Genomic DNA, 24,597 nt, shown 5'->3' with positions numbered 1-24,597 from the left:
ATGATAGTCAATACAGGAGTTGACGATAATGTGTGTCATCAAACATCAATAACGAACAAAGTTTTCGTTAAAATACTGGTCTGGTAAAGATTGAAGTATTGTTACACATTTAACAAAACCTAATTGTTTTTATAATTTAACTAGCTGTACCCTGCGCGCGTTGCTACGCCACCAACTGATATAAATTTGAAGGAAAAACATTACACAAATATTCCATTAATTTTGAGTCATTTTATTGATTTTGTTCATTTCGAAAAAATTGTGACATTTCGTTTTAATTCGACATTTATTGGTGTTGTGGGATACACAATATTTCTTGTTTTTTCTGTCGAAATTTGGTCGTACCAACTCAGAAACCTTCTTTGACTCATGAACAACAACTTTGCTAAAGATCATGATATGATGAAATGCATGGTTTACGATTCTATAAAGAACAAACAACACACATTCATTTTTATATATGTAGATTAATTCGTCAATATTTTATATAGATACTAATTTTAAAATGATTGATTAGCGCATAACATTAAAAGGAATTAAGTATCAATTGCAAAAATTATTAATAAAAATTCCCTCATTAACTTGAGGTAGTTTGTAGTGGATGGAAAATTGAAAATTTATTTTCACGTTAATATTTTATATTTTAGAAATTAATTCGTATAAATCTCTAAAATTCTTCAATTTATATTATAAATAATGATTTTACAACTTAAGCTACATGGCAGTGCGTCATGTTGTTCAAAACCAAGCTTACTATATAATGACTAGTCGTCAGCTGTATCTTTTTTCTCTTTCTTCCTTTTTCTCTTTGTCTTTCAAACGCCAACTATAGGTAGCAATTACTGAATTGCGCGCTCTTCCCTCTGTCAAATTTTCTTACGTATTTCCGTCGCATTCACGAAGCTACCTCCATAGTTTCATAAACGTGCCGTCTATAACATATAAAACGGAAATTAAAATTGAGATTATTTACGTTTTCTGGTGTCTAATTAGACGTTTTTTTGGAAAAATTGGATCAACTTTTGTTTATTATATTTACCAAAAAATAGATTCGAATTTTATTATTTCGTTATTACATTAAGTTTTTTACGATTTAACATTACTAATAAATGTAAATGTAAAACCTACTTTATTTTTAAACTAGAAGGTGAAAAGTACAACAAATTTTTGGAGTGGTGGTAAAAATGAATAAAAATCTATATTTTACTGAAAATTAGATTTAAAAATTCCTGAAAGGTATCGAGGGTTTGGATATTATTTCTTGTTTGAGATCAAATTTTACCAATAGTTCCTTCAAACGTTCAAAAAGGACTTTCCATATATAAAAGTTCTTTTTTTTTAATGGCTTTTGTTATCTAATACATTTCTTGGATTTTTGGGTTAGAATGAACAGGTTGATATAAATAATTGTCGACATTTTTTTTACAAAATGTCTATAGAAATTTACTTTAAAACGTCGAGAAACAATCAAATAAATATTAACTGAAGCGACTGCTACAAGTTTGATAACTCCGAAGTTTTATACAGAGAAATGATTGTTATTTAGCCTCCCTGTATATTTAAGAAGAAATATATATATAACATTTTTAACAACATCTGAAAAATAAAGAGATTTTATTGGGTTCCACTTGAAGGACTCCAGTTATATTTGAAAAATTTACAGGCAGCACGTTTATTTATTTCTTTATTGCTGCTTTGACTGCAGCACTTATGATTTTAGTAAAATGTTTTGCTGCTGTTTGATGTTTTAGTATTTTTAAGTTTTTGCTTTAATAGCGCTCTTGTTTTGCAACCCCCGGCCGGTTTTTATTTTCTATTTAACAAGCACGTAATGTAGCACGATAGCAAAATGTTCTATGCATAGAATAATAACGCGAGCAGTGAAAGTTTGTGTATTGAATTTTTATCATCGAGAAGATGCAAAAAATTATTAGGTATAGGCGGTACTAAAAAAGAGACTACCTAATATATACCTTTGGCAGGCAAGTATGAACATTTTTTATAAAATTTTCTATGCATAGAAACAAGCAAAAGCTTTTTCGCAACCCTTGTAATAGTTTGTTGTTTTGTATTATTTTCGAGTGTTTATTTGGTGCTGTACAGGGTGATTATAACTTGGATGTGACGACGACGAATTTTGACGAATTGCAACTGCAGTTAGGGTAATTATAATTCTTATTATGCAATGTACAAAGTATTTCTTTATTCTTCTTTTATTAATTGAGTTGAGTGATTCTGTAATTCTATATTGGATCATAATCAGAAAAGCATTTTCCTAAAAATCCAAACATGTTTAGCTTAATCCCCGGAAGGTTTTTGTAACCACTGTTGGGGAGGAGGGGGGATAGCGTGTAGCCTCCTCCCTCTATTAACATTAACAAGAGAGAAATCTCTTACAATAAATTTAATTTTTAAATTTCCGATAGTTGCCTATATGAGTTGTTTGGTCCTTTTTGCTTTGACAGTTCGTATTAATGGGGTTGTCTCCCCTATCATCATCATCATCATAAGGTCGTCAGTCCTAAGACTGGTTGGTCACGTACCTCCACTCTTTCCTATTCTGAGCTAAACTTCGCATTTCCCTAAAATTAGAACATTCCACATCCTTAACTATTTGCGAACAGTAATCTAATCTAGGTCTACCTCTACCCCTCTTAACTCCTGTTTCTGCCTCTAATATGTCTCTGACTAGACCTTTATGCCTGAGAAGATGTGCTACCAACCTATATATCGCCTATTTTTTATTGACTTCCATAGAGTCCTCCTATTCTTTCGAATACCTCTTCATTTCTAACCTTTTCTACCCACGTTACCCTCATCATCCGCCTATAACACAACATTCAAATGAGAAATCGCGGCGATCATCACCTAAAACTTGTTTAACGTTATGGACCTTCAATATATGAAATGAATTTATTTAAACTTTCTGTTTTGGAGTCCTCATTCATGTAGAAAGTCCATCCATCTACATTCAAGTGAGAAATCACTGCGGTCACTACCCAAAAAGTTATACCCCTCTCTTTTTGTTTTGGGAGTTCATATTAATGTGACCCCCCCCCCCTGTTAACATTCAAATGAGAAATCACGTCGGTCACCATCCAAAAGGTATTGAACCTATAGCGAAATGGAATTAAAAAGTTTGATGAAAGCCTATCAAGTGCATATCAACGGACTTTATTATTATTTTATTTATATGGAGATAGAGGTTCACAGTTGACTAAAAAAGATTATAAATCACCCTGTAAAGTTTCCTTATTTACATTTATTTTATTTAATTGTCTTGCACCGGTTTGCTTGTTTCTTCCTTCGAATGTATTGTTTTGTGCAATATAATCCACTTTGCGGCTCTAGGTTCCTGGAGGTGCAAATAAAAAAGAGCTCTTAGAGCATTTAGATAAGGTGCCGACGTTCGTACAAAGACTGCAATTCACTGTTAAGGACCACACTGTCGGTAAAGCAGCGACCTTCACCAAAGTCGATAACGTGATACAGGAAACGAAGAATCTTATGAACGTCATATCAAAGGTTGTCACAACCTGTTTTGAATGCGCCACCAAGGTATGTAGTATTACGTAACTATTTATTGCAGCCTTAATAATTTAGTGATTTAAATACGTAGTGAATTCGAAGAGAAACAAAAAGTCAAACAAGTATTAGTGAACCAAATGGTTTTAATTCGGTCTTCAAACAATAGACCGATTTGAGTTATCAACAAATAAATATAGGGTATTTCTGAAATATGTGGCAATGTTTGGAACTGGATGCAATAGACAAACGCACGGTGAGTACAGCAGCGTGGTTAAGAAGAAAAAAGTGTTCTACACTGACCTATGACTGTGACACACGGACCTACTGCCAATGTCTTCGATTGACTACGTACGTACAAGCTTATAACGTTAAAAGCACAAAGAACTACTACAGGTTGTCTGTAACATAAATATCATCAATTACATGTAATCTAATCTAACAAATAACGAAAGAAATACAACACAGATGCTGTTAATTATCAACTGATTGAATAAGGCGTTACATTTTTGTATTCTGTCTGATCTATCAGAACCGGATTGGCTATTGTCTCTACTTTCAAATACTTTGGGGCCATAGTGCCTTATGATCTCCTACAAGCTTACCACATATTTCAGAAACACCCTGTAGATTCAGTTGTTCTACATCCTAGCTTTTCTAGATTATTTCATATCGATTGACATTATAATTTTTAATAGTACCAGTTGTCAATGCCGCAAAGGGTGAAATTTCCATGCGTGTCATTAGACGGAAAACATTTACCGTTTCAACTAAGCCCTCAAGCTTTAAACAGATTATGCATTTTTGGTGAATACGCAACATTACCCAGATAACAACGAATAAATAATCGGTGACACTCTTTTTTTCAATTTTATTTTTATGTAACTTACTAACGGAAGTTGCTGTTTTAAACTGTCACTTTTAAAGGTGGTCTGGTCCGGCTTTAAATAATTAAATCAGCAACTGAATTAAATTTACAAAACTAACTAATTTACATTTTAAAAATTCTTAAAAGAAAACTATGATCTGTATATTAATATTGTAGTTTAAAAAAAGGGTTGTACAATGTTGCTATTGAGGTTATAAAGACGGCATCGAAGGAGGAGCTGAACAAAATCATAAAAAATTATTTTTTGAAGCGTTTCGAGGTTTGTAAAAAACGTTAACACAAGCTTATAATATCTGATGGGGATTACTTTGAAGGGGAAAAAATAAATAAATAATTTCTGAAAAAACACACAAAATTTGCGGTACTTTTTGAACAGACCTCGTATACTGCGGACGAAGCTGCAACGGAACCGCTATTTCAAATTAGATTTGCGTGAGAGGTGTCATACGAAAGAAATCGAAATTCTATGAATGACCTGTGCTCTCCGATTTTTAATTAGAACTACGCTCTTGAGTTATACGCGATATNTTATTGATTATTAAATTTTTTTGTCATTTCACCATAAATGAAAATTTAGCCGGACTGCTTTAACTGTGATCTATTAACACAAATTTACACTTAATCATTTACTATCAACTTGAAAAAAAATTTATCGCATGTGGAAATTGAAGTGATGTCTTACTCGTTTTTCTCCGAAGTTGTTACTGATCCTCTCGTATATAAAACAGAAACTAATTTCAAAACTTTAGCCTTCAACTTAAAAGTTTTAGTTTTAATAACGTTACGTGATATTGTATATATGTATATAACATTAGTAGAGCTAATGTCAAGCTTATGAAAAATTTTTTTTTTATGAATACACTATGTTTCGTCAGTATTCCGGAGTATTTAAAGGGTAACACCTGCAGGCACTGTAGAGTACATCTTGTCATAGTACTATAACGTAGGGGATGTAAAAACAGTGCACAAAAAGTACCCCGGTTAACGAGCCGTCAACGATTATCGGATTTCAACGAAACACACATACCTATTCGTGACCTTCGCAACAGTTCATACGTAGACAAGTCAATTGTACGTAATGATTAGTAAACTCATTGGCGTTCGTAGTATTACTACAAAATACAAAAATAAGTTGAATGTGGAAATATCAAGCAAAAACAATGTATTGGAGCAATTAGGACTTTCGGTAAGGTCACTGTCCTCTTGTTTACATATTTCACTGAGCGGTGCGAGGTGGAACATTCTACTTCTTTTTCATGTACCTTCATTTCCCTTAATTTTTTCCGGAGTACTGGTCAGACATAGTGTATATTTTAGAAATCAAAAGGACGAAACAAATATGTTCTTAACTTCTCAAATTGATTAAATTACTTTACTTTGTACAAAACTAAGGCAAATCGTAATTATGAACTGTACAAAAATTATATTAACGAGGCTTATCTTTTTTTCAGTTTATCGTTCCTGTTCCTGATTTTTTTTGTAATGAGGCACGAATATTACTTACAAAATTTCACAGTAACAAATAATGCTAAAGCTTGTACGGTGCTAGCCATAATTATCGCTGAAAATATTAGCTAATATTCAAATTATTTACATAGGGCATAGAGTCGTTGTAGATAAGAACAGTGTAGCCTCTTAGGATAGGTTGGGTGACGCTTATACGGTGATGCCTAGATTCTATTGGCTGTCTCTGTATCAGCAAGGTGCTTATTGGCACGTGTGCAGTACAGATATCCAATAGAATCTAGGCACCTGCTACCTCATTGCTTACCTTTGACAGTATGTTTCCCGCTATTTTATGTTTCATTCGTATATTGCTATGTCAGTGATTTATATATAAATAACTACATTAGTAGTAAAGCTAGGGGGATTTTGGGATACTTCGTGTACACTATTTTAATGAGAAATGTTTATTAATTAATCAAGTAATACGTGTATTTAATAGTTTAATGCTTATGAACGGGTGCGGGGTAAATTATTATTAAGAAAATGACTTCTTATAAATTATTTTTAAAATTTACAGAAAACAAAATACCAAATGTCCTTGACACTTTTTCAAATAATTGTTAATATGTTCACACACTAATGATTTGAGACTCTATGGTTAATCACAAGGGTTGCTTTTGTACATATTTAAGGGCGTTTTTAAATAGCTTTTGTTTGTTGCTTGTTGCTATTAATTATTGTATTAGTGTTTTCTAGAAAATGAATTGACGGATAATGTTTTTTAGTATAAACTGGAGTTCAGAGGTGGAAGTGGGGGAACAGGACGCGGCGGGGGAGGAGAAGGTGGATCGTCGAGCGGCGGTGGCGGTGGAGGAGATAGCAAAGGAGGCGGGGCAACAGGCCAAGATCAAAGTTTATGACAGTTGGGGATGTCCCGGCGCAACAAAGGAGACTCGAGGCGCACTCGAGTCTCCTTCTTGTTGTTCTAGGACATTCGTTTATGTAATGATTTAGGAACGGCAATGTTTCTCTGTTTAAATGGTTAATATTCATTTCAGATGGCGATTGATATTATTAATTTAATACTAACGTTGGGACAGATAATAATGGCTACAATAATTTGAATATCCCCTCGTATACTGCGGACGAAGCTGCAACGGAACCGCTATTTCAAATTAGATTTGCGTGAGAGGTGTCATACGAAAGAAATCGAAATTCTATGAATGACCTGTGCTCTCCGATTTTTAATTAGAACTACGCTCTTGAGTTATACGCGATATTAAATGCTATCACATATTGGGATCCGTCAAATAGGAACCTAAAAACATGGCGTCGATTAGGGAAAATTTATCGTAGTTCCTATAGTGTACCGTGCAATTTCCAAGTTCTTAAATTACGATAAAATGATAAGTATTGACACAATATGTGATTGGGCTGACACAAAGCCTCGGAAAGGAAATTTCGTTGAAGGTGAGCGTGTTTTAATGCCAATCACATTATAAAAATCGGAAATAACAAATCCGGAAGCTAGCCTTCTTATGCAACAAAAATCTAAATTCAAGTGATTGGTACAATCAATGTTCTTCAAATCAAATATATAATACTCATAGATGTGCGATATTTATTTTTTANGCACTCGAGTCTCCTTCTTGTTGTTCTAGGACATTCGTTTATGTAATGATTTAGGAACGGCAATGTTTCTCTGTTTAAATGGTTAATATTCATTTCAGATGGCGATTGATATTATTAATTTAATACTAACGTTGGGACAGATAATAATGGCTACAATAATTTGAATATCCACTAAATGAATAAATATGTTTATTTTGCTTTTATATTATCAGTATTATCGAGTTTTTCGAGTTATACTAACTTTCAGCCTGCTACGGATGTTGCACGCGCAGCATGCAACGGAAGTTGCGCGCGCATTGTCTAAAGCAAGTTGCGCGCGCAGCGCACAGCTGTCAGTGGCAACTGTTAGCTGCAATCGATTAAATAATATTTATTATTATGTACATACCGGTTAAATAAATACGTAAATAGAGAGAAAAAGTACATACTCCTTTTTTTTTGTATAATTAAACGGTTCAACAAGCAATTCTCTCTGAAGTAAATATTTACCTCAAATTTTCTTATCGTTGCTTAAAAGTTGCATTGGTTTCTTAGAATTAATGAAGCGTTTTATTTACGGTTGGAATAAAAAGACTCATTTTGAATATATGTAATATATATATACATTGTATCTATATTTTATTAACCTAGTTCGTAAGATAAAAATGAGCGTATTTTATAATACGGTAACGTTTACAATAAGCTGTGTAACTGCACCCTTTCTAGACTATTTCTTAGTCTCGAGGCGTTTTATTTTTAATGATTCCAGTTCAGTGCTTTTCTAAAGCTAAAAAGTACAATTTGAGGCTCCAATTCATCTAAGTAGAACAATACAGGTCACCGTAAGGGAATGAATATTTTTCAAGGTCAAAAATAATTACACGGCATTAGAAATGTTGAGATTAAACAAACTTATATACAGAGTGTTTGGTAAATCACTTAATTTTCGGTAGAAAGGACTGAAAATCTATGTTAATGTTATCAAGTTACTTCCGGTTTTGTTAAATACAACATAGAGTTAGCTTTTACTTTGTGAAAGTTCTGCACCAGTGTAATATGTGGAAAGCTACTTGTAGTGTTCACTTAAACCAGATTCTCTTGTGGATAACTATTTACTCGCACTAAATGGTTGATGGAAGGGTAGGAGGAAGAGTTAGTCACCCCCCAGCCCCCCCTTCAAGTATGCGAGCGAAAACTATTATTCGTATACGTATCTCGTTCCAGTGAATAGTTGAGGAGTCTTATTGTGAAACGAAACAACAGCAAAAGTTTATCTATTTAGCGCGTACACTATGCCACAATGAAAGCGAATTTATATGCTTAGAAATGGTATATAACTACTTGAATCTAATATTGAATATTGACTATATAATTTAGAATGACTAGTCAACAATTTAACTATAGTTATACTTCATATACTTTCTCTAGCGATGTGCCCCTTTGAATGTCTTGGGTGCGCGCTGACAAAATCGTATGTAGGGATAAAAAAAGCTCATTATACTCTCGACTCTTGTTCATTAAACATACTTTTTCATACAGTACCTGCCAAAAGTTTTGTTCAATCATGAATAGTAGTGCGAGTCGAAAACAAGCGTTAAAGCCTTTAATATGTCTTAAAATATAAATAAACATATCGTTGATATTTTCAGTAGTAATTGGTACAAATAACAGCACATTTAAGCAATGCAATTTTAGTAAATAAAATGGTCAATTTTTCCGTGCAGTACTGTACAGATTATACGCTCCTGACCGGTTAAGAGTTTGGCAGAGAGTTGTCTCCTTCCTTTCCTAGCCTTTCTACTTTGCGCCGGTCAAACTAAAGGTCACATCGCTACAGAAACTAAACGAAGTATAATTAATANTACGTATCTCGTTCCAGTGAATAGTTGAGGAGTCTTATTGTGAAACGAAACAACAGCAAAAGTTTATCTATTTAGCGCGTACACTATGCCACAATGAAAGCGAATTTATATGCTTAGAAATGGTATATAACTACTTGAATCTAATATTGAATATTGACTATATAATTTAGAATGACTAGTCAACAATTTAACTATAGTTAATTAATAACTAATAGTAATAACCTTAGCCTACCTTATTAGATGATTGGCGATTTAAGTTGAAAGAGGTTGAAAAAAATTAAGAAAATATATAAGAGGAACCTAACCTAACCACAACCTAACCTTCAAAAGGTACATATTTAATATTGAAATTAAAAAAGGAGGTAGTTGTTAAAACAATTTTAATTGCAAAATATATGTTAATATTTGATTTTTTAGCTAGTGTAATTTTTGATTCTAAATAAGTATTTATGAGCAGTTCTTTAACTGAAAATTGACGAAAACCTGCAGCAGAAATGTTTCGAAAGTTGTGAACCCGTTTGAACATCTGGGAAACCTTCAAAATTCTGTCACATTTTCATAACTACGCCTTTGTATTTTTTCCATAATAATTTGGGTGATTTTAAAAACACTCTGTATATTGTTTGTAATGAAACTTTCTGAAAAGCAAATTGTAATGTTGGATTTTTAAAATTCAGCTTTAGGTATATGCAAAAATGTAAAAGATGAAAGAAACTATTTTAAAAAATATTATTCGGTTTCTAAAAGAAATTCATTAGGTAGTGAAAAATTACAGAGAATTGTTCGATGTTTTAGTTAGCCCGTTGAAGAAAAAACACACTGTAGTGTTAATAATTATTTATCATTTACCGCATAGTTTGAGTTCCAGTAAATAAATAATAATTGTCGATACTGATTAAATTATCAAGCTACGATAGTTACTGCGTACGATTGACCAAAAACAGTAAGCTAAGTATGCTATTGCATTAATTAATATTCGATTAGATTAAACTAAAATAGTTTCATTATTTTTAATATTCGGTGAAAGATTCTGATTAATTTTGCAGAGAGGGTCATAGGAAGAATAAATAAGCGATTTCGAAGTCAAATAATTCATTTCACATTAAGTGATACCAAACCGATCTCTTTAGTGTATACTTATAATTGATAATTAGTTGAATGTTCGAAAGTTCGTATTACCACAACCGCTACGTTACCTTCCACACAGTAAAATGCGGTGTTATCAGTTGGTGAACTTTTGCCATAATTCTTTTCTTTTTGTCGATGGCTTTGTTGATATGATAGTTTAAGTTTCGCTGACTGACATCGAGTTCTTTGGCTGTAAACCTTTGTCCAATTGTTCAACTTTTTCAAGTCATTTGTCAAGAGAGTTTGCACAAGTCAGTTAATTTTGGCCTTCAATCTTCTGGTTCTTTGCCGTCCTATTCAAATATCAATTACTTATCAAAGAGAACATAACTTTAGACGGGTTTAGTATTTTTTTTTTTTAATATTTTGTTGATATAATGACTTAGAGTTCGCTGACTCACTTAGAGTTTCTTGATTATATAAATCTTTGTCCAATTGTCCAACATTTTCAAGTTATTGGTCAGTCAGATGACTTCAGCCTTCAATTTTCTGTCCTGCTCTTTGACATCTCGCTGTTTACATTCAATTAGATACCAATTATACATCAACGAGAGCATTTTTTTGATTCGATGTAATGTCATTTCTATTCTTTTTGTTGATATATAATTGGCCGACTGACTTCGACTTTTTGGGCTGTAAACCTTTGTCCAATTGTTCAAATTTTTCAAGTCATTTGTCAAGAGAGTTTGCACAAGTCAGTTAACTTTGGCTTTCAATCTTCTGGTTCTTTGACGTCCTATTTAATTATCAATTACTTTTCAAGGAGAGCATGCGTTTAGTATCATTTTTTTTCTTTTGACGTGACAACGTCTTATAATTCGATGGAGCCGGCTGCACGCACGAAAAAACATGACTCATGCGGCGTTACCTCGCTCTGAGGCGTTCCATTTAAGGCTTGAAGTGCAAGCGAGAGCGCGGAACGAGCGACAAAGAGGCACAATCGGCCTCCGCGTTCGGCAGCGTTCGACATCTGTCTCTCTCCTACTTAAGTGAGCGATGCGTCCGCGTGGACAGCTGCTTTACAATAATACATTTCCATTTACCTCCTTCTCTATATCCATACAAAATATCTATCAAACAAATAAAATTAAAATTTTCTTTTGAAAAATGAAACCATTCCATCAGTATTTTCTTATGACGTTGTCACGTTCAACTATCGTCAGTAAACCGACTTTACAGACAACCGATTTTTTTTATCAAATGCTTTGTTGACATAATGATTCACTTAGAGTTTCTTGGCTATAAATATTTGTCCAATTATTCAACATTTTCAAGTTATTGGTCACTCAGATGACTTCAGCATTCAATTTTCTGACCTTCAATCCTGTGGTATCTTCTCTTACGACCCATTGTTTAATTTAGTTAATTAACAATTAGATATCAGAGAGAACATTGTTCGGAACGATTTAGTATCATTTGATGATACGATTATAAGCAAATGAGTTATTTGACTTTGAAGTCACTCAATTAGTCTCTCAATAAAGGTAGGAGATGTAAATGAACTTGCATCACTAAATCGTTAACAAAGTTACACCGTACAACTAATTCGTTATTATTTATTATGTAGGTACAATAGATAGTTGTTTATTAGGATCATTGGAAATGATATGTTTACGTACTAGGAACATTAATTTTTTTAAATCATACATAGACAATCAATCTCATAGCAAGTTTCGTTTTATAGTTGTCATCCATTTAGTTTTCATAATAAATAGGATTAATCAACGCCGGTTAGTGCTTAAATGGTGCTAATTTAGAATAAAAGAGGAACAATAAATGAATATTTTATTGAATTCAGGTCTCTGAAACCAAAGTTTGAGCGTCAAGAACAATTTCTTGTTAGTTTATGTCAGGAGGTAGGAAACAGAGTCGGGCCAGTGAATTCGTAATATTTAGTAAGCGATTTATTGCATTACTAGCAAACTATAATTCAATAAGCTTACGGAAATATTCAATTTTTAATTCGTGATCCCAGACAGGTACTCCAGAATAGAATTTTTTAAATTTAAAATAAGACTTCTTCTCAAAAGCAGTATTTTCTTAATACCTATGTTTTCATCAAATATAGTATCAGGGGCGTACAGGACACTTTGTAGCTGTATAAATTAGATTTTTTTTAAAGTGGTTGATAAAGAATCGGAAATATTTCATTAGCTGAAAAAGTTTATAAAAGTAAATGTAACAAAAACACAAAAATCTTAATGTTTACTTCAATTTGAGTTACATGCAATATTATTTTCAATGTTATCATCAACATAGGGTAGTTCAAAATTAGAATATCTTACATCCGTTATTAAATGCACCCTTTAGTCGCAACGGTGTGTACGCCCCTGATGTATATAAATTAAATACTTGCAAGACTTTACAATATATAGGATTTTTCTCGTATCAAAATTTAATGACATATCTAATGAAGATTTTCCCTTTTTATTTTTCAGCAACGGGGGCAAATAGTTTTTTATATTGTTTAAACAACAATGTTCATTATTAGATACGTACTACGTACAATAAAGTCATTATTTTGCTTCACGAAAAATCCTATAGGTAAAATATCACAGTATTTATTTGATTAATAAAAAATTACGTATAATTAGTACGTACCTGATGTTACCTATCATAATCGTTTATATTCATTATTATTTATTAAAAAAAAAAAAAAAATTAACCGTACGAAAAAATATGTTTATTGCAATTTTTTTAACTCGATTTTGCGGAATATTGTTAATGAATAATTTTATAGAAAGATTCAATTTTGAATTTCTGATCGAAAGTTGGATAGTTTACACAGTTCTTGACTTGCAGTCGGGATAAAAATGCCGTTTCTTTTTCCAAAATGGGAAATTAAAGAATTAAAATGTTGTATAGAGTTGTTGATATGTTAAAAACACCAATGTTCTAGCAAGTCTTCAGTAGAATACAATACTTAGTGTAATTAGTGTTAAGCTAATGTTTAAAGGCTGATTTTCAACAGTTTTGCAACTATACAATAAAGAAAAAAACATTGCAAAATTTAGAAACACATTTGCGAGCTTGTTATCTGTTATATGATAGCAAAACGCTTGTTGCAGATCAGCTTTGTTGATATGGTATTGATAATACTAATAATAATCCATACAGAACAGTGATATTTCCCTGTAATAAACAATATAAGTATTTTCAATATAACACATTTAGGGTATACTAGAAAAGACAATGTTCCAAATACTGTAATCTAGAATTATGTAATGTAGAATTGTTTTTTAATTTATTTGTTACTTACCCTAATACTTGTGTAACTGGTACAATCAAAATAGCTGGTAGACCTTTTGATAGCTTGTACACTTAAATAAATCATGTTTGTTATTACAATTATTCCTATTTAAAGTGCTAGGGGAATTTATAATAAGATCTGAAATGTTTTCCTTTGATAAAGAATAACAAATGCAAATACAACCTGTGGTACCATCTTGTATGGCCACATGCGAAATCTGGCGGATTTTATATTACAACACATTGTTGAAGTGTTAAACAATCTCAATAGATGACGCCGTATGTCAGGAATCTTCTAGTAAGGAGTGGAAAACTAGGCATAAAATTTTAACATCGGCAGTGGTAAATGTCTAGATGATGGCCCCCACCCCTTCGGAGGTGGGGATAGGGGGGATCGAAAGAGGAGGTCTCCCCCATTACTGTACCATAAAAAGTTCGTGGCGGTCTCACGCCCATAAAAAGTTATAGGGGTTCAAAATTAATAAATATGCCAATTTTTATACATTTCTAGGCATGTAAATATTTATATAGTCATTCTTAAACAATATTTAAAGGTAAAACTAATGGAAAAATATTGAGAAAGTTATATAAAACATCATATAAATATCTCTATCAATAGGGTAGGTTAGATTAGGTTATCGGGTTTTGTTCAAGTGACCACCTTCTTTCGATCCCCCACCTCCACCCGCTTGAAAATATTTTTTTTATTGAATTTCATTTGAATTATAGTGTATGAAAATTGTCNTTGAAAATAATCATTTTATTGAATTTTATTTGAATTATAGTGTATGAAAATTGTCAAAATAATCAACTTTCAACCCCTATAACTTTTTATGGGGTGAGACCGCCACGAACTTTTTATGGTACAGTGGTGGGGGAGACCTCCTTCTTCGATCCCACCCACCCATTATCTAGACATTTACCTCGGCAGCATTTATATAAGTACTTATAGTTATTGGTACAAGGGTGGGGCGGCAGTGCAAGTATTAAAAAAATTAATACATTAATTTTTGGATAAATTAAAATTTAATTTACGTCACTTTGATGTTTTAAATAAAACACTTAACGATTAAACATTTCTTGAATAAGCACCCCGAAATGTTAAATTGTTGATGCTGTTTACTTTCCGTAAAAATTACTATGATTGCCGCTAGTGTTGTGCAATTTTCATACTGTTTGTACATACATACGTATAAAGTAAATGGATATGATGTACTGTTATACATATAAAATGTTTTTTTTTTTTAGTGTTTTAAATGTTGAATTGTCCCCTTAATTATTATGTGATGAGAACATGTGCGATGTGAGAATATGTTAACATTTATTATGTATGCTTATAACTTTTACTGTAATAATATTATATCATCTACGTAAGTGGTCTTCCAAGGTGAATATCTAAGTTGTGTTTCGATTGAATATAAGTGAGCAATTTTTGATTAAATCATACAACATATATCTGTGCTTATGTTTGGAACCCATGATCTTTAATTTTCCACCTTACTTATATGCGTAATTAGTTACTCACTATAAGATATAGTTCGGACGATTAAAACTGACGAAGTCCACAATAAATTGTCGGTGAGAATTGACTACCTTCTTTCTTGTTTCCATTTGGGACTGCAGCCATTTGCTGCGCTTTGAATACGCCCTTGTTAAGTCAGGAAATGCTTTATGAGTTGTGCAGAAATAGTGAAAAGAGATAGCCGAATAATAGTATGTCGTGCAGCGGTTAAAAGTTGTTTAGGTACGCAAAAGATCAGGGTCGAGTTTATAACTGTCTGGCTGGAGTAATACTTTTAAACAAACGTTTTGCTTTCCTAAATTCCTGAGAATGTTGAACTTTCCTTAAAGTCCGATGCTGGTAACTTGCTCAAATGTCGTCTATATGCATCTCTTTCTCTTACACATCAATTGGTACAATGTTATTCCTTTTTCTTTATAAGTGTCCGCTGCAGTTCCGACCTGGCATCTCTTTTCTATGTTTAGAATATTCCCTCAACGTCTCCCGTATGTAAAAGTAAACAGAAGACAGTTTTATTACGGACTATGCCGATTTTTAATGTCCTAACTATACCTTCTTGAATCTAATATGTAGTTTCAATAGAATTATTATTTACTAACTCTACATTTATTTTTCGGAAGGGTATTAGGGAATTAACCTTCAAGTCACTGAATTACATTTTGCTGTATTTTTAGTTGATTAGCCGTATTTACTTGAATATACCGGATGTACATTACGAGGTTAATTACCGAGGGTCAAATGTAAAACATTTTTACTCATATTATGTATCAAAAGGAAAATATGACAGAAACAAGTATTTAGACGGTTGGAAATGTAGAAACGCAATTCAATCGTAAACTCGATACTGAATCTTTTTATTCCATTTTATTATCCAATTTGTATAAATGATTTACACATATCATTAACAGCTCATGGAATTGCATGAACACACGAATACTTTTGGGTTAAAATTAGCAACGTTTGCATTAAATTATACATTTAAATGAACTTTGCTTAATAAAAGAATATTTAGACTATTACAAAAATATAAAATGAAATTAAACTGTTCATCGTAAAGATGTATGTGTGTTTTTACAACGTAGTCTTTTTTTATTTGATGGCGTATATATCGACGTTGGTCCCATTTAAATTTAGAAACCGAAGTTCACCCCTATGGGTAGAAAAATAGGGAAAGATTGATTGTTCATCTATTGAATTTCTACCTGCTAACTAATATTCTACACACATAACTTAGCAGTGGGTTATTCAATTTCTATGATTTTGTTTTTATTGAGTAGGGAATACCTCAAAATTTGAAAAGTTCTACCATTAACAGTAGAAAAATAAAGGATAATTGACTTTTCATCAACCTACTTTTTACCTAAACCATAAATAATTAAAGAGTTAAAACTTATTTTACTGACATAAAAAGAAACTGTAAAGTGAACAATAAAATTAAAAGAAACTTGTTTAGTCTTAATACGTAAAATGCTAAAATAATGCAGGTAACTAATAATGCTGGCGACAAATAAACGATCATCGAAGATCATTAAATTATTTTAAAGAAATAATCAAATCAAAACAACATAACAAGTAACGCAAAAATCTTAGAAACTCATAAATCAGTTATGAAACGCGAATATTAAATATTTTCGAGAACATTCCTAATATAGTATGATTTGTAGTAATTTTTCTAATTCAATACCTTTTTGCTTGGGGGTTTTACCTTTTCTTCTTAAATACCAAGTTTCTCTATATATACTTACCATAACTGTTTATTAATTGTTGAATATTTCTACTTTTTAATCTATACTACATCGAAGACGCGATCAACATCATTAAAGACAGTACAACTGCAGGGATAAATATACAGAGACCAAATATTAGGTAGTATGCTTAGATTCGCAGATGATATAGCAGTTTTAGCATCTAGCAAGGAAGAGTTAGAGATAGCTTTCAATAAAGTGGAAGCGGTATTGATAAAACAGTACTGTATGAAAATAAATAAAAGTAAAACAAAAATACTGGTATGCAAGGGAAGGAAAAGTAGGGAAAGAGCGAATATAAAGATAGGAGATGAAAAATTAGATGAAGTGGCCGATTCTATCTATCTAGGAAGTCAGATAAGTCAGGACAGAAGGAGTAGTAGGGATATAAAGCAGAGGATAGCGCAGGATTGAGTCGCCTTTAATAAAAAGAAGTCACTTCTATGCTTGCTAACGGTTAATTTAGAAATTCGAAAAAAGGTTGTTAAAGGTATATGTTTGGAGCACGGCATTGTATGGGTGCGAAACATGGACAGTGGGCGCGGCGGAAAAGAAAAGGTTAGAAGCGTTCGAAATGTGGTGTTTCAGGCGAATGACGAGGACACGGTGGATAGAGAAGGTTAGAAATGAAGAGGTATTAGAAAGAATAGAACAGAGGACTCTACGGAAGTCAATAAGAAATAGGCGAATTAGGTTACGAGGACATCTCAGGCATGAAGGTCTAGTCAGAGACATATTAGAGGCAGAAACGGAAGTTAGGAGGGATAGAGGTAGACGTAGATTAGATTACTGTTCGCAAATAGTTAAGGACATGGGTTATTTTAGCTTTAGGGATATGTGATGATTAGCGCTGGATAAGGAACAGTGGAGGAACCAGTCTTAGAACTGACTTATGATGATGATGATTTCTGTATATTTTGCAAAACATATATTGGTGGAAAAAGAGGTACATTTTTAATTTCATAGTTTTTTGAGATATGAATTTAAATAAGAATCAAAAATAATATAAATGTAGTTTATTTATAAATATCATTTATGACACATTCTATTAATAAAGGATACAGACAATTCCTTTACAATCTGTAACAGCGGCTTATCATATTCCCATTCTCGAAATGCGAACAGTTCAAAATGATTTTATCTCTACACATCTACCTGTGTAGAAATATAATAATAAGTAAATATAATGTATAATAATATGCATGTATATTAACGTACTAATACCTAAAATATTATTAGAGACATATCTTTTCAGTACAACATAAAGTTTCTTTCACTTACGCTTTTAAAAAATTACATAAATTTTTTTAGATTGGCTTACAAAACCCTTCCTCATCCATATACATTTACATATGTACCAGTGTACTTACGATTAATGTAGATTATTTACTTATCACAACATTTAAAAGCAGTTTCCTTCTTAGAAGAAGAAACTTTTTTATCATAATTGTTTTTTAAATTACCCTTGGTTTGAGCTCATTACTTTTTTGAGATGGGGGAAAACGTAAGAACAATTCTTATCAAGATCATTTGAAACTTCTTGAACGAATAAAATTAATTTTTAATATTTTATTGAAAGTACAATAAAATGATTTACATTTGTATTTTTTTACGAGTGAATACGTTGACATCAATTAATGTACCTACATGAATGAATTTTTATTTTATAACAAAAAAGTGATACATGTTTTTCATTTCATATAACTTCATGAAAAGTGCCATCAGGGGCGGCTGGTGTACAGGTGTTGCAAAACTGTAAAACTGCCAAAACAACGAGATATTTATCGATTTTTATGACCTAATCGTTAAAATTAGTTGATAGAATAACACTGATCCGACACTGATGTGATTGTGTGAAACCGCCTTTTGCCGGCCGTCCGGTTTTTAGTTCAGCGCGTTGCTGTATCTTTTATTACCGAACGGCGCCGTATCAGGCTCTGTACACTACTTTAACTTAACACCCATATTTACTAGCTTAAAGCCGTGAATTTAGAAGTGTCATCGAGCTGCATTCAATTCAGCTAACATTACGTAAATTTTGTCTTCATTTGTAGAGCACCCGTTTCATTTCATCACGAGCCGCCACTGAGCGCTATTACATTATAACTCGATTCATTTGATTAAACTTACAGAGGTGTTATTTATAATTTACTATTTTATTTGACGGCTGTTTTGGAATAGGATTATTAAATTATAACGTTTTTCGTACTATTCGTTTATACGTTAGTTTTTATCAATAACACTTTAGTCAAATTACGAATTTATTTCATTTTGTTTTCCATTAATTCATTAATTATCTGTAATCATCATACAGTCTTGTTTGAACCGTGTATGGTAGTAATTTTTATGATTTTTTTTTGAAATTGTAGCAGACACTATTCATTCCCGTAGCTATCTATTTACACTAAACTTACACGTTTAGCTTATAGAATACAATCTAACAAATATCACAATAGCTTCAAGGGTAGTACAGTTAAATGATAATAACTAGGAAGCGGACGTCGGTCGCATGTATAAGATCCGTACTTAGGCCACTTTCACACAGTGGGATGAAGACACAATTTACAGCATGTGCAGTAAAGTATATCCAAAATAAATTGAGTTGAAACGGACGCTTTCACACTGATGCGATCCGATATTAAAATCGTTGCAGTAAAATATGTCGCAAATACAGTATTAACAAATCGTGCGGTAAAAATACTGCACGACACGTATATTTAATGTAACCAAATGTACGCTTTCACACATGTTGTGTGTCGCACCAATTTATCTTTGTCCATGGTTGTCGATATTCATTTCCGCCACACGTGTATGATATTCTAGTAGTTCTAACTGCAATTTGCAGCCATTAAAATGTCTTTCTCAAAAATAAAAAAACATTCAATTACGAAATAAAGCATTTAGTCCAATCCGTTAGATACGTACAACTAAATCAGACAACACTGCGAGGACAGGTAGGCTCGCATTTCAACTTGGAACGTTGTCGAAACAATATTTAGTCGCATAATGTGAAAGCGGCGTTCCGATACGGTACGATAAATCGCGTGAGTACCTCGTGTCGTTATCTCACTGTGTGAAAGTGGCTTTATAATTCGTTTCCTATGTTGTGCTTTTGGCTTTTGCTCCGAATAATAATGTCATGTGCGACAGACGTTCACCCTCTAACAATAATATAAATGTGAAGTACATAACAGTATCATTTTTAATTATTGTTGTTGAAATTAGTTTCCAGAACGTATCAGAATATTAGACAAATTCTCTTGAATATTACCAAATTTTTAAATAATAAAAAAAAAATAAGAATCATCTCTTCATTTCTCTTACAATCATAAAAAGATTTTTATTATTATTTTACATATAAGTACATGTAGATATTGAGTGTTTATTACTTACATAACATCGAAAACAAAAGCTTTAGATACATTCACGTAACAATGCATGTCCCTATTCAATTAATTGTGGAAAATAAATTGTTGATAAATATATTTCAATACATTCTAGGTCGAGTATTTACAGTGCGTTTATTCATGTGTATAATAATAGTTTGTAGAGTGTGTACCTAATAGTAATTGAAACACCGATTAGAAAGCTCTGTTATATATATATATATTACGACGTATTTACACTTAAATTAGCATTTACAAGTTGTATCGAATGGCAGGTTTATAGTTTATGACTATTTACATACACATGAACGCCGAACTATTTAAAAAATCGGTTGTCTGTAAAGTCGGTTTACTGACGATAGTTGAACGTGACAACGTCATAAGAAAATACTGATGAAATGGTTTCATTTTTCAAAAGAAAATTTTAATTTTATTTGTTTGATAGATATTTTGTATGGATATAGAAAAAGAGGTAAATGGAAATGTATTATTGTATAGCAGCTGTCCACGCGGACGCATCGCTCACTTAAGTAGGAGAGAGACAGATGTCGAACGCTGCCGAACGCGGAGGCCGATTGTGCCTCTTTGTCGCTCGTTCCGCGCTCTCGCTTGCACTTCAAGCCTTAAATGGAACGCCTCAGAGCGAGGTAACGCCGCATGAGTCATGTTTTTTCGTACGTGCAGGCGGCTCCATCGAATTATAAGACGTTGTCACGTCAAAAATAATGTAGGGATCTAAGGGTAAAGTAAAACCAATTTCGGAAAATAAGTGTATTTGTTACAAGCAAAATTTTGTAACGAAATATACATAGTCCATCGACAAATATAATTCATGGCAGGCAGAAGATTTAATGAATACGTTTAACATTCAATTAATAAATTCATTAGAACGATTGCCGTCCAATTTAATTAATGAATTAATTTGTGATGTTTTCGGAGTCAATTAATATTGAAATTGGCAAAGTAGAGATTGAATTGCATCGATCAGTAGGGAATTTTAGATGCGGAGAGAAATAATTTAAATTCTTTTCAATTTAGTCGGTTGGGAGGCATACGGATTTAAAAAAGTTTATTTCGGAAAACTTTAATTAACAATTAATTAATGTGAAAATTGATTTAATTTTTATCTACTACAAATTAATGAGGAAAATTGTTGTTGCTTTCACGCCCTCGCCGAGAATCGAACCCGGTACCCGTGACGCACTTTGCTCTGAAAATGCGATGAAAATACTTTAGTTCATAGATTCGTCGAACTAATGCATGTATATATTAATATCAAATGAAATACTTCAAAAAATTTTTAATAGTGGTGTGAAAATCATTTAATAATTAATGAGGAAAATTGTGACAGCAGCAACAATTTTCCTCATTAATTTGAGGTAATTTCCAGTACATAAAAATTAAACCACGTTTCACATTAATATTAGATATTAACTACTATTAAGCAATTTTTTATGTATATATTCGTAGAAAGAATACCAAAGGATTACAGTATATCTACTTGAAGTAGGTTATTTTTGTCAAAATTTTCCTGTAACTGAAATAGTTTTTAGTTGTTTTGTTACTGAAGGTAATTACTTTTATGCTTTTAATTTCAGTTACCATTTAGCGTTCAAAAGCTCATTTTATTTCAAATAAATATGGAAATACTTCGAATTGAGCATTTTAACTGTTGGGTGGCATTTCAGTGCTTGTCTGAATTTATTTTATTTACCCAAAACCGTTGTTTAAGCACTTGATTTCTTATCGTTAGTAGGTGTCGATGTATTTACAATTAACGAGGTTTAATATTAAGGAAAAATCGAATTGAGCAATTAAATAATCGAACTTTTTGTCAATCGGAGATTATTTTTGAAATAATAGGTTTGCTTCTTATGTATGTAAATAGTCTTAGGGCTTTTTATTAAATTACAAATCATAGCACTGTGTTATAGAACGCTACCTTCATTTTAACGCTATTCCTTAAGTTTCTTATTAAAACATTCTATTTGCATTTGTTTGATCAGTTATATATTTATTGTGAAACAAGGTCAAAATCACATCCAAGGTCACCAGCTAATTTCCCCTTCGAAAACATTTCTTTCCAAAAGCATACAACTTATGTCTAAAACTTTTTCAAAACTTTTAGTTTCAATGCGTCAAATGAAATTTAACTGGAAAAAAAAAACACTTTTTTTAAATGGTTTTCACTTTTTAGTATTAGGAAAGCCGCAGTTGAAAATTAAATTTCTCAGGAAGAAAATATTCATGAAGATTACTTGCAGCTTGTCCCTAAAAGTTGAAACGACTCCAGAAAGAAATAAAAAGAAATACATTCGATCGTAAAACGGTTATCGCGGAGAAATGAAGGTAACGTTTTGAAAGGCGTTCGTGGGACAAAAAGCTACATTTCAACACAATTAACACAATAAAAGCGTTTGGACCCTTTTGGTAAATAAAGCCGAGAAGTATTAATAAAAACGCCGAACCATAACGAACTCCGACACGAGAAACTGGATAGTTGATGCTTGTTTCTTTCTTTTATTCGAACATAAAACGTCGCTTGATTTTCGGATACCTTTGTTTCGTTATGATTTGGTTTTTTTTTATTAGCAGACGTTTGTACCATTTATTACAAAAATATGGCGTTTTAGCGTAAAAGAGATGACATTTAAAGATTTCTGTTTTCTTTAAGAAACACCTAACGTCCTTACACAAGTTTTATTACTCTAAAGTTCACCGAAAAATGTACTTGTAATGTACGAACCTGGGAACAGTATCTATGCCATTATTACAATAACATGCTTATGCCTACATTCAGTTAAAAAATTAGCTGAAGCATCAGAATTTCGAGGACAAAGGATAGTTTTAAATTGTAATAATGCTTTCTTAACTGCAAACAACTTACGAAAAATACCAGTACTTTTTTAATTAAGTAACTGATTACATTAGTACAAATTAACTAACACATTAGTTATAAATGTTGCTTTAATAGAACAATGCTTTGATTACTGATTTTTTAGTAAAATATCACTAGTTTATTGTAAATAACAATTGATTCATAACTAACTTTTTATTACATTAAATTTTTACTGTTTTAGTTTTATTGGGGATAGAGTATACCCACTTTATTAACTTTGGTACAATTTTTGGCCAATAGACACATATTAACATAACGATTCTTGTTTGTAAAACGGCATAAATATTGTTCCACTCGGTACATTTCGAAGCATCGAAAAAATGCACGTAGTACGTGATGATTTGCAATCTCTTTATAGTCCAGTCAAATGAGGGAAATGACTGAAGAGTACCTTATAATGGTAAAGATGATTGAAACAAGGGTCATTTTATCGGAAATTTCGTGAGAAACACGAATATGTAAATGAAAATTATATGCTCAGCATGGGGAGGAGGGGATCTGCAAAAATGATTGCAATTTCGATTATCTCGCGAAATATGAAAAATATGGAAAAAGTTTCAATAAAAGTTTTTCACAGTGCCACTTTACAAAAAAAACGTATTGATGACTTTCTTTCATATCTCTCACAGAACAAATGTTTTCCGAGCCCATTGGCAAAAGACCTCAAAATTCGCGGAAAATTAGATACAAAAAAATATTCCGTTTAGGCTGCTGCAAATTTTGATGCAAAAAGTAACGTATTTGACTAATTTTTAACGGAGTTATAGCGGTTTAAACATTTAATTGTTTAAGGACGTTTGGGAGGTATGTGAAAATGTTACGAAACAAATAAAAATTTGGAAGAACGTTCCCCATTCAATTCTAAAACTCCTGTAAAAATTACAAATCGATAACACTAGTTATTGAAATTTTAAAAAATTGTAATTTTACACGACATTTTATGGAGATTCGTTAACCGAACAGATTAAATTTATTTTTATTAACAGAAAGAAAGCTACCAGAAATTTCAAACTTTTTATAATAAGTAACTTGAACTCTGGAGAATCACTTTAGCGTAAGGTTATTCAAATTCACTAAATGGTTATCGAGGAAAAAATGAAAAATTAGCTGAAAATCTCGTTTTTACTTGATAATATAATGATAATATTTATAATTGTCTGAAATAAATGCAATTTTAAAGTTTTAATTATTATTTAAACATATTAAAAAGTTTTACGCTCATTATTAATAGAGATTGAAACTAAATATTTTTTTGTTTCGAAGTTGAAATCAAGGCATATTCACTGCCAAAAGTCAGTTAAAAATTTTCCATATTATTCGTTATTTCTTATTTTA

General features: G+C 32.0%; 1 protein-coding gene across 5 annotated transcripts in view; it reads left to right on the top strand.

Annotated features, from left to right (window-relative positions):
- Nucleotides 1–24,597, top strand: part of LOC108744688 (alpha-catulin) — a 296,147-nt gene that overhangs the window by 109,346 nt on the left and 162,204 nt on the right. For 3 of the 5 annotated variants that reach the window (XM_025974676.1, XM_025974678.1, XM_018480579.1), the window contains 2 exons: nt 3,352–3,558; nt 4,224–4,364. The exons of 1 other annotated variant lie outside the window; for it this stretch is intronic. In XM_025974676.1, the coding sequence (XP_025830461.1) occupies nt 3,352–3,558; nt 4,224–4,358 (342 nt within the window). In that variant the 3' untranslated portion in view covers nt 4,359–4,364. Of the gene's footprint in view, nt 1–3,351; nt 3,559–4,223; nt 4,365–6,645; nt 6,975–24,597 lie in introns of those variants that run through there. One more of the 5 variants, XM_025974677.1, reaches the window with a different exon arrangement.

Source organism: Agrilus planipennis, unplaced genomic scaffold (assembly GCF_000699045.2).
Source record: "Agrilus planipennis isolate EAB-ADULT unplaced genomic scaffold, Apla_2.0 scaffold16, whole genome shotgun sequence".
NCBI classification, from domain to species: domain Eukaryota; kingdom Metazoa; phylum Arthropoda; class Insecta; order Coleoptera; family Buprestidae; genus Agrilus; species Agrilus planipennis.
The sequence above is the reverse complement of the archived record's forward strand: the minus strand, read 5'-3'. Positions and strand labels throughout refer to the sequence as shown.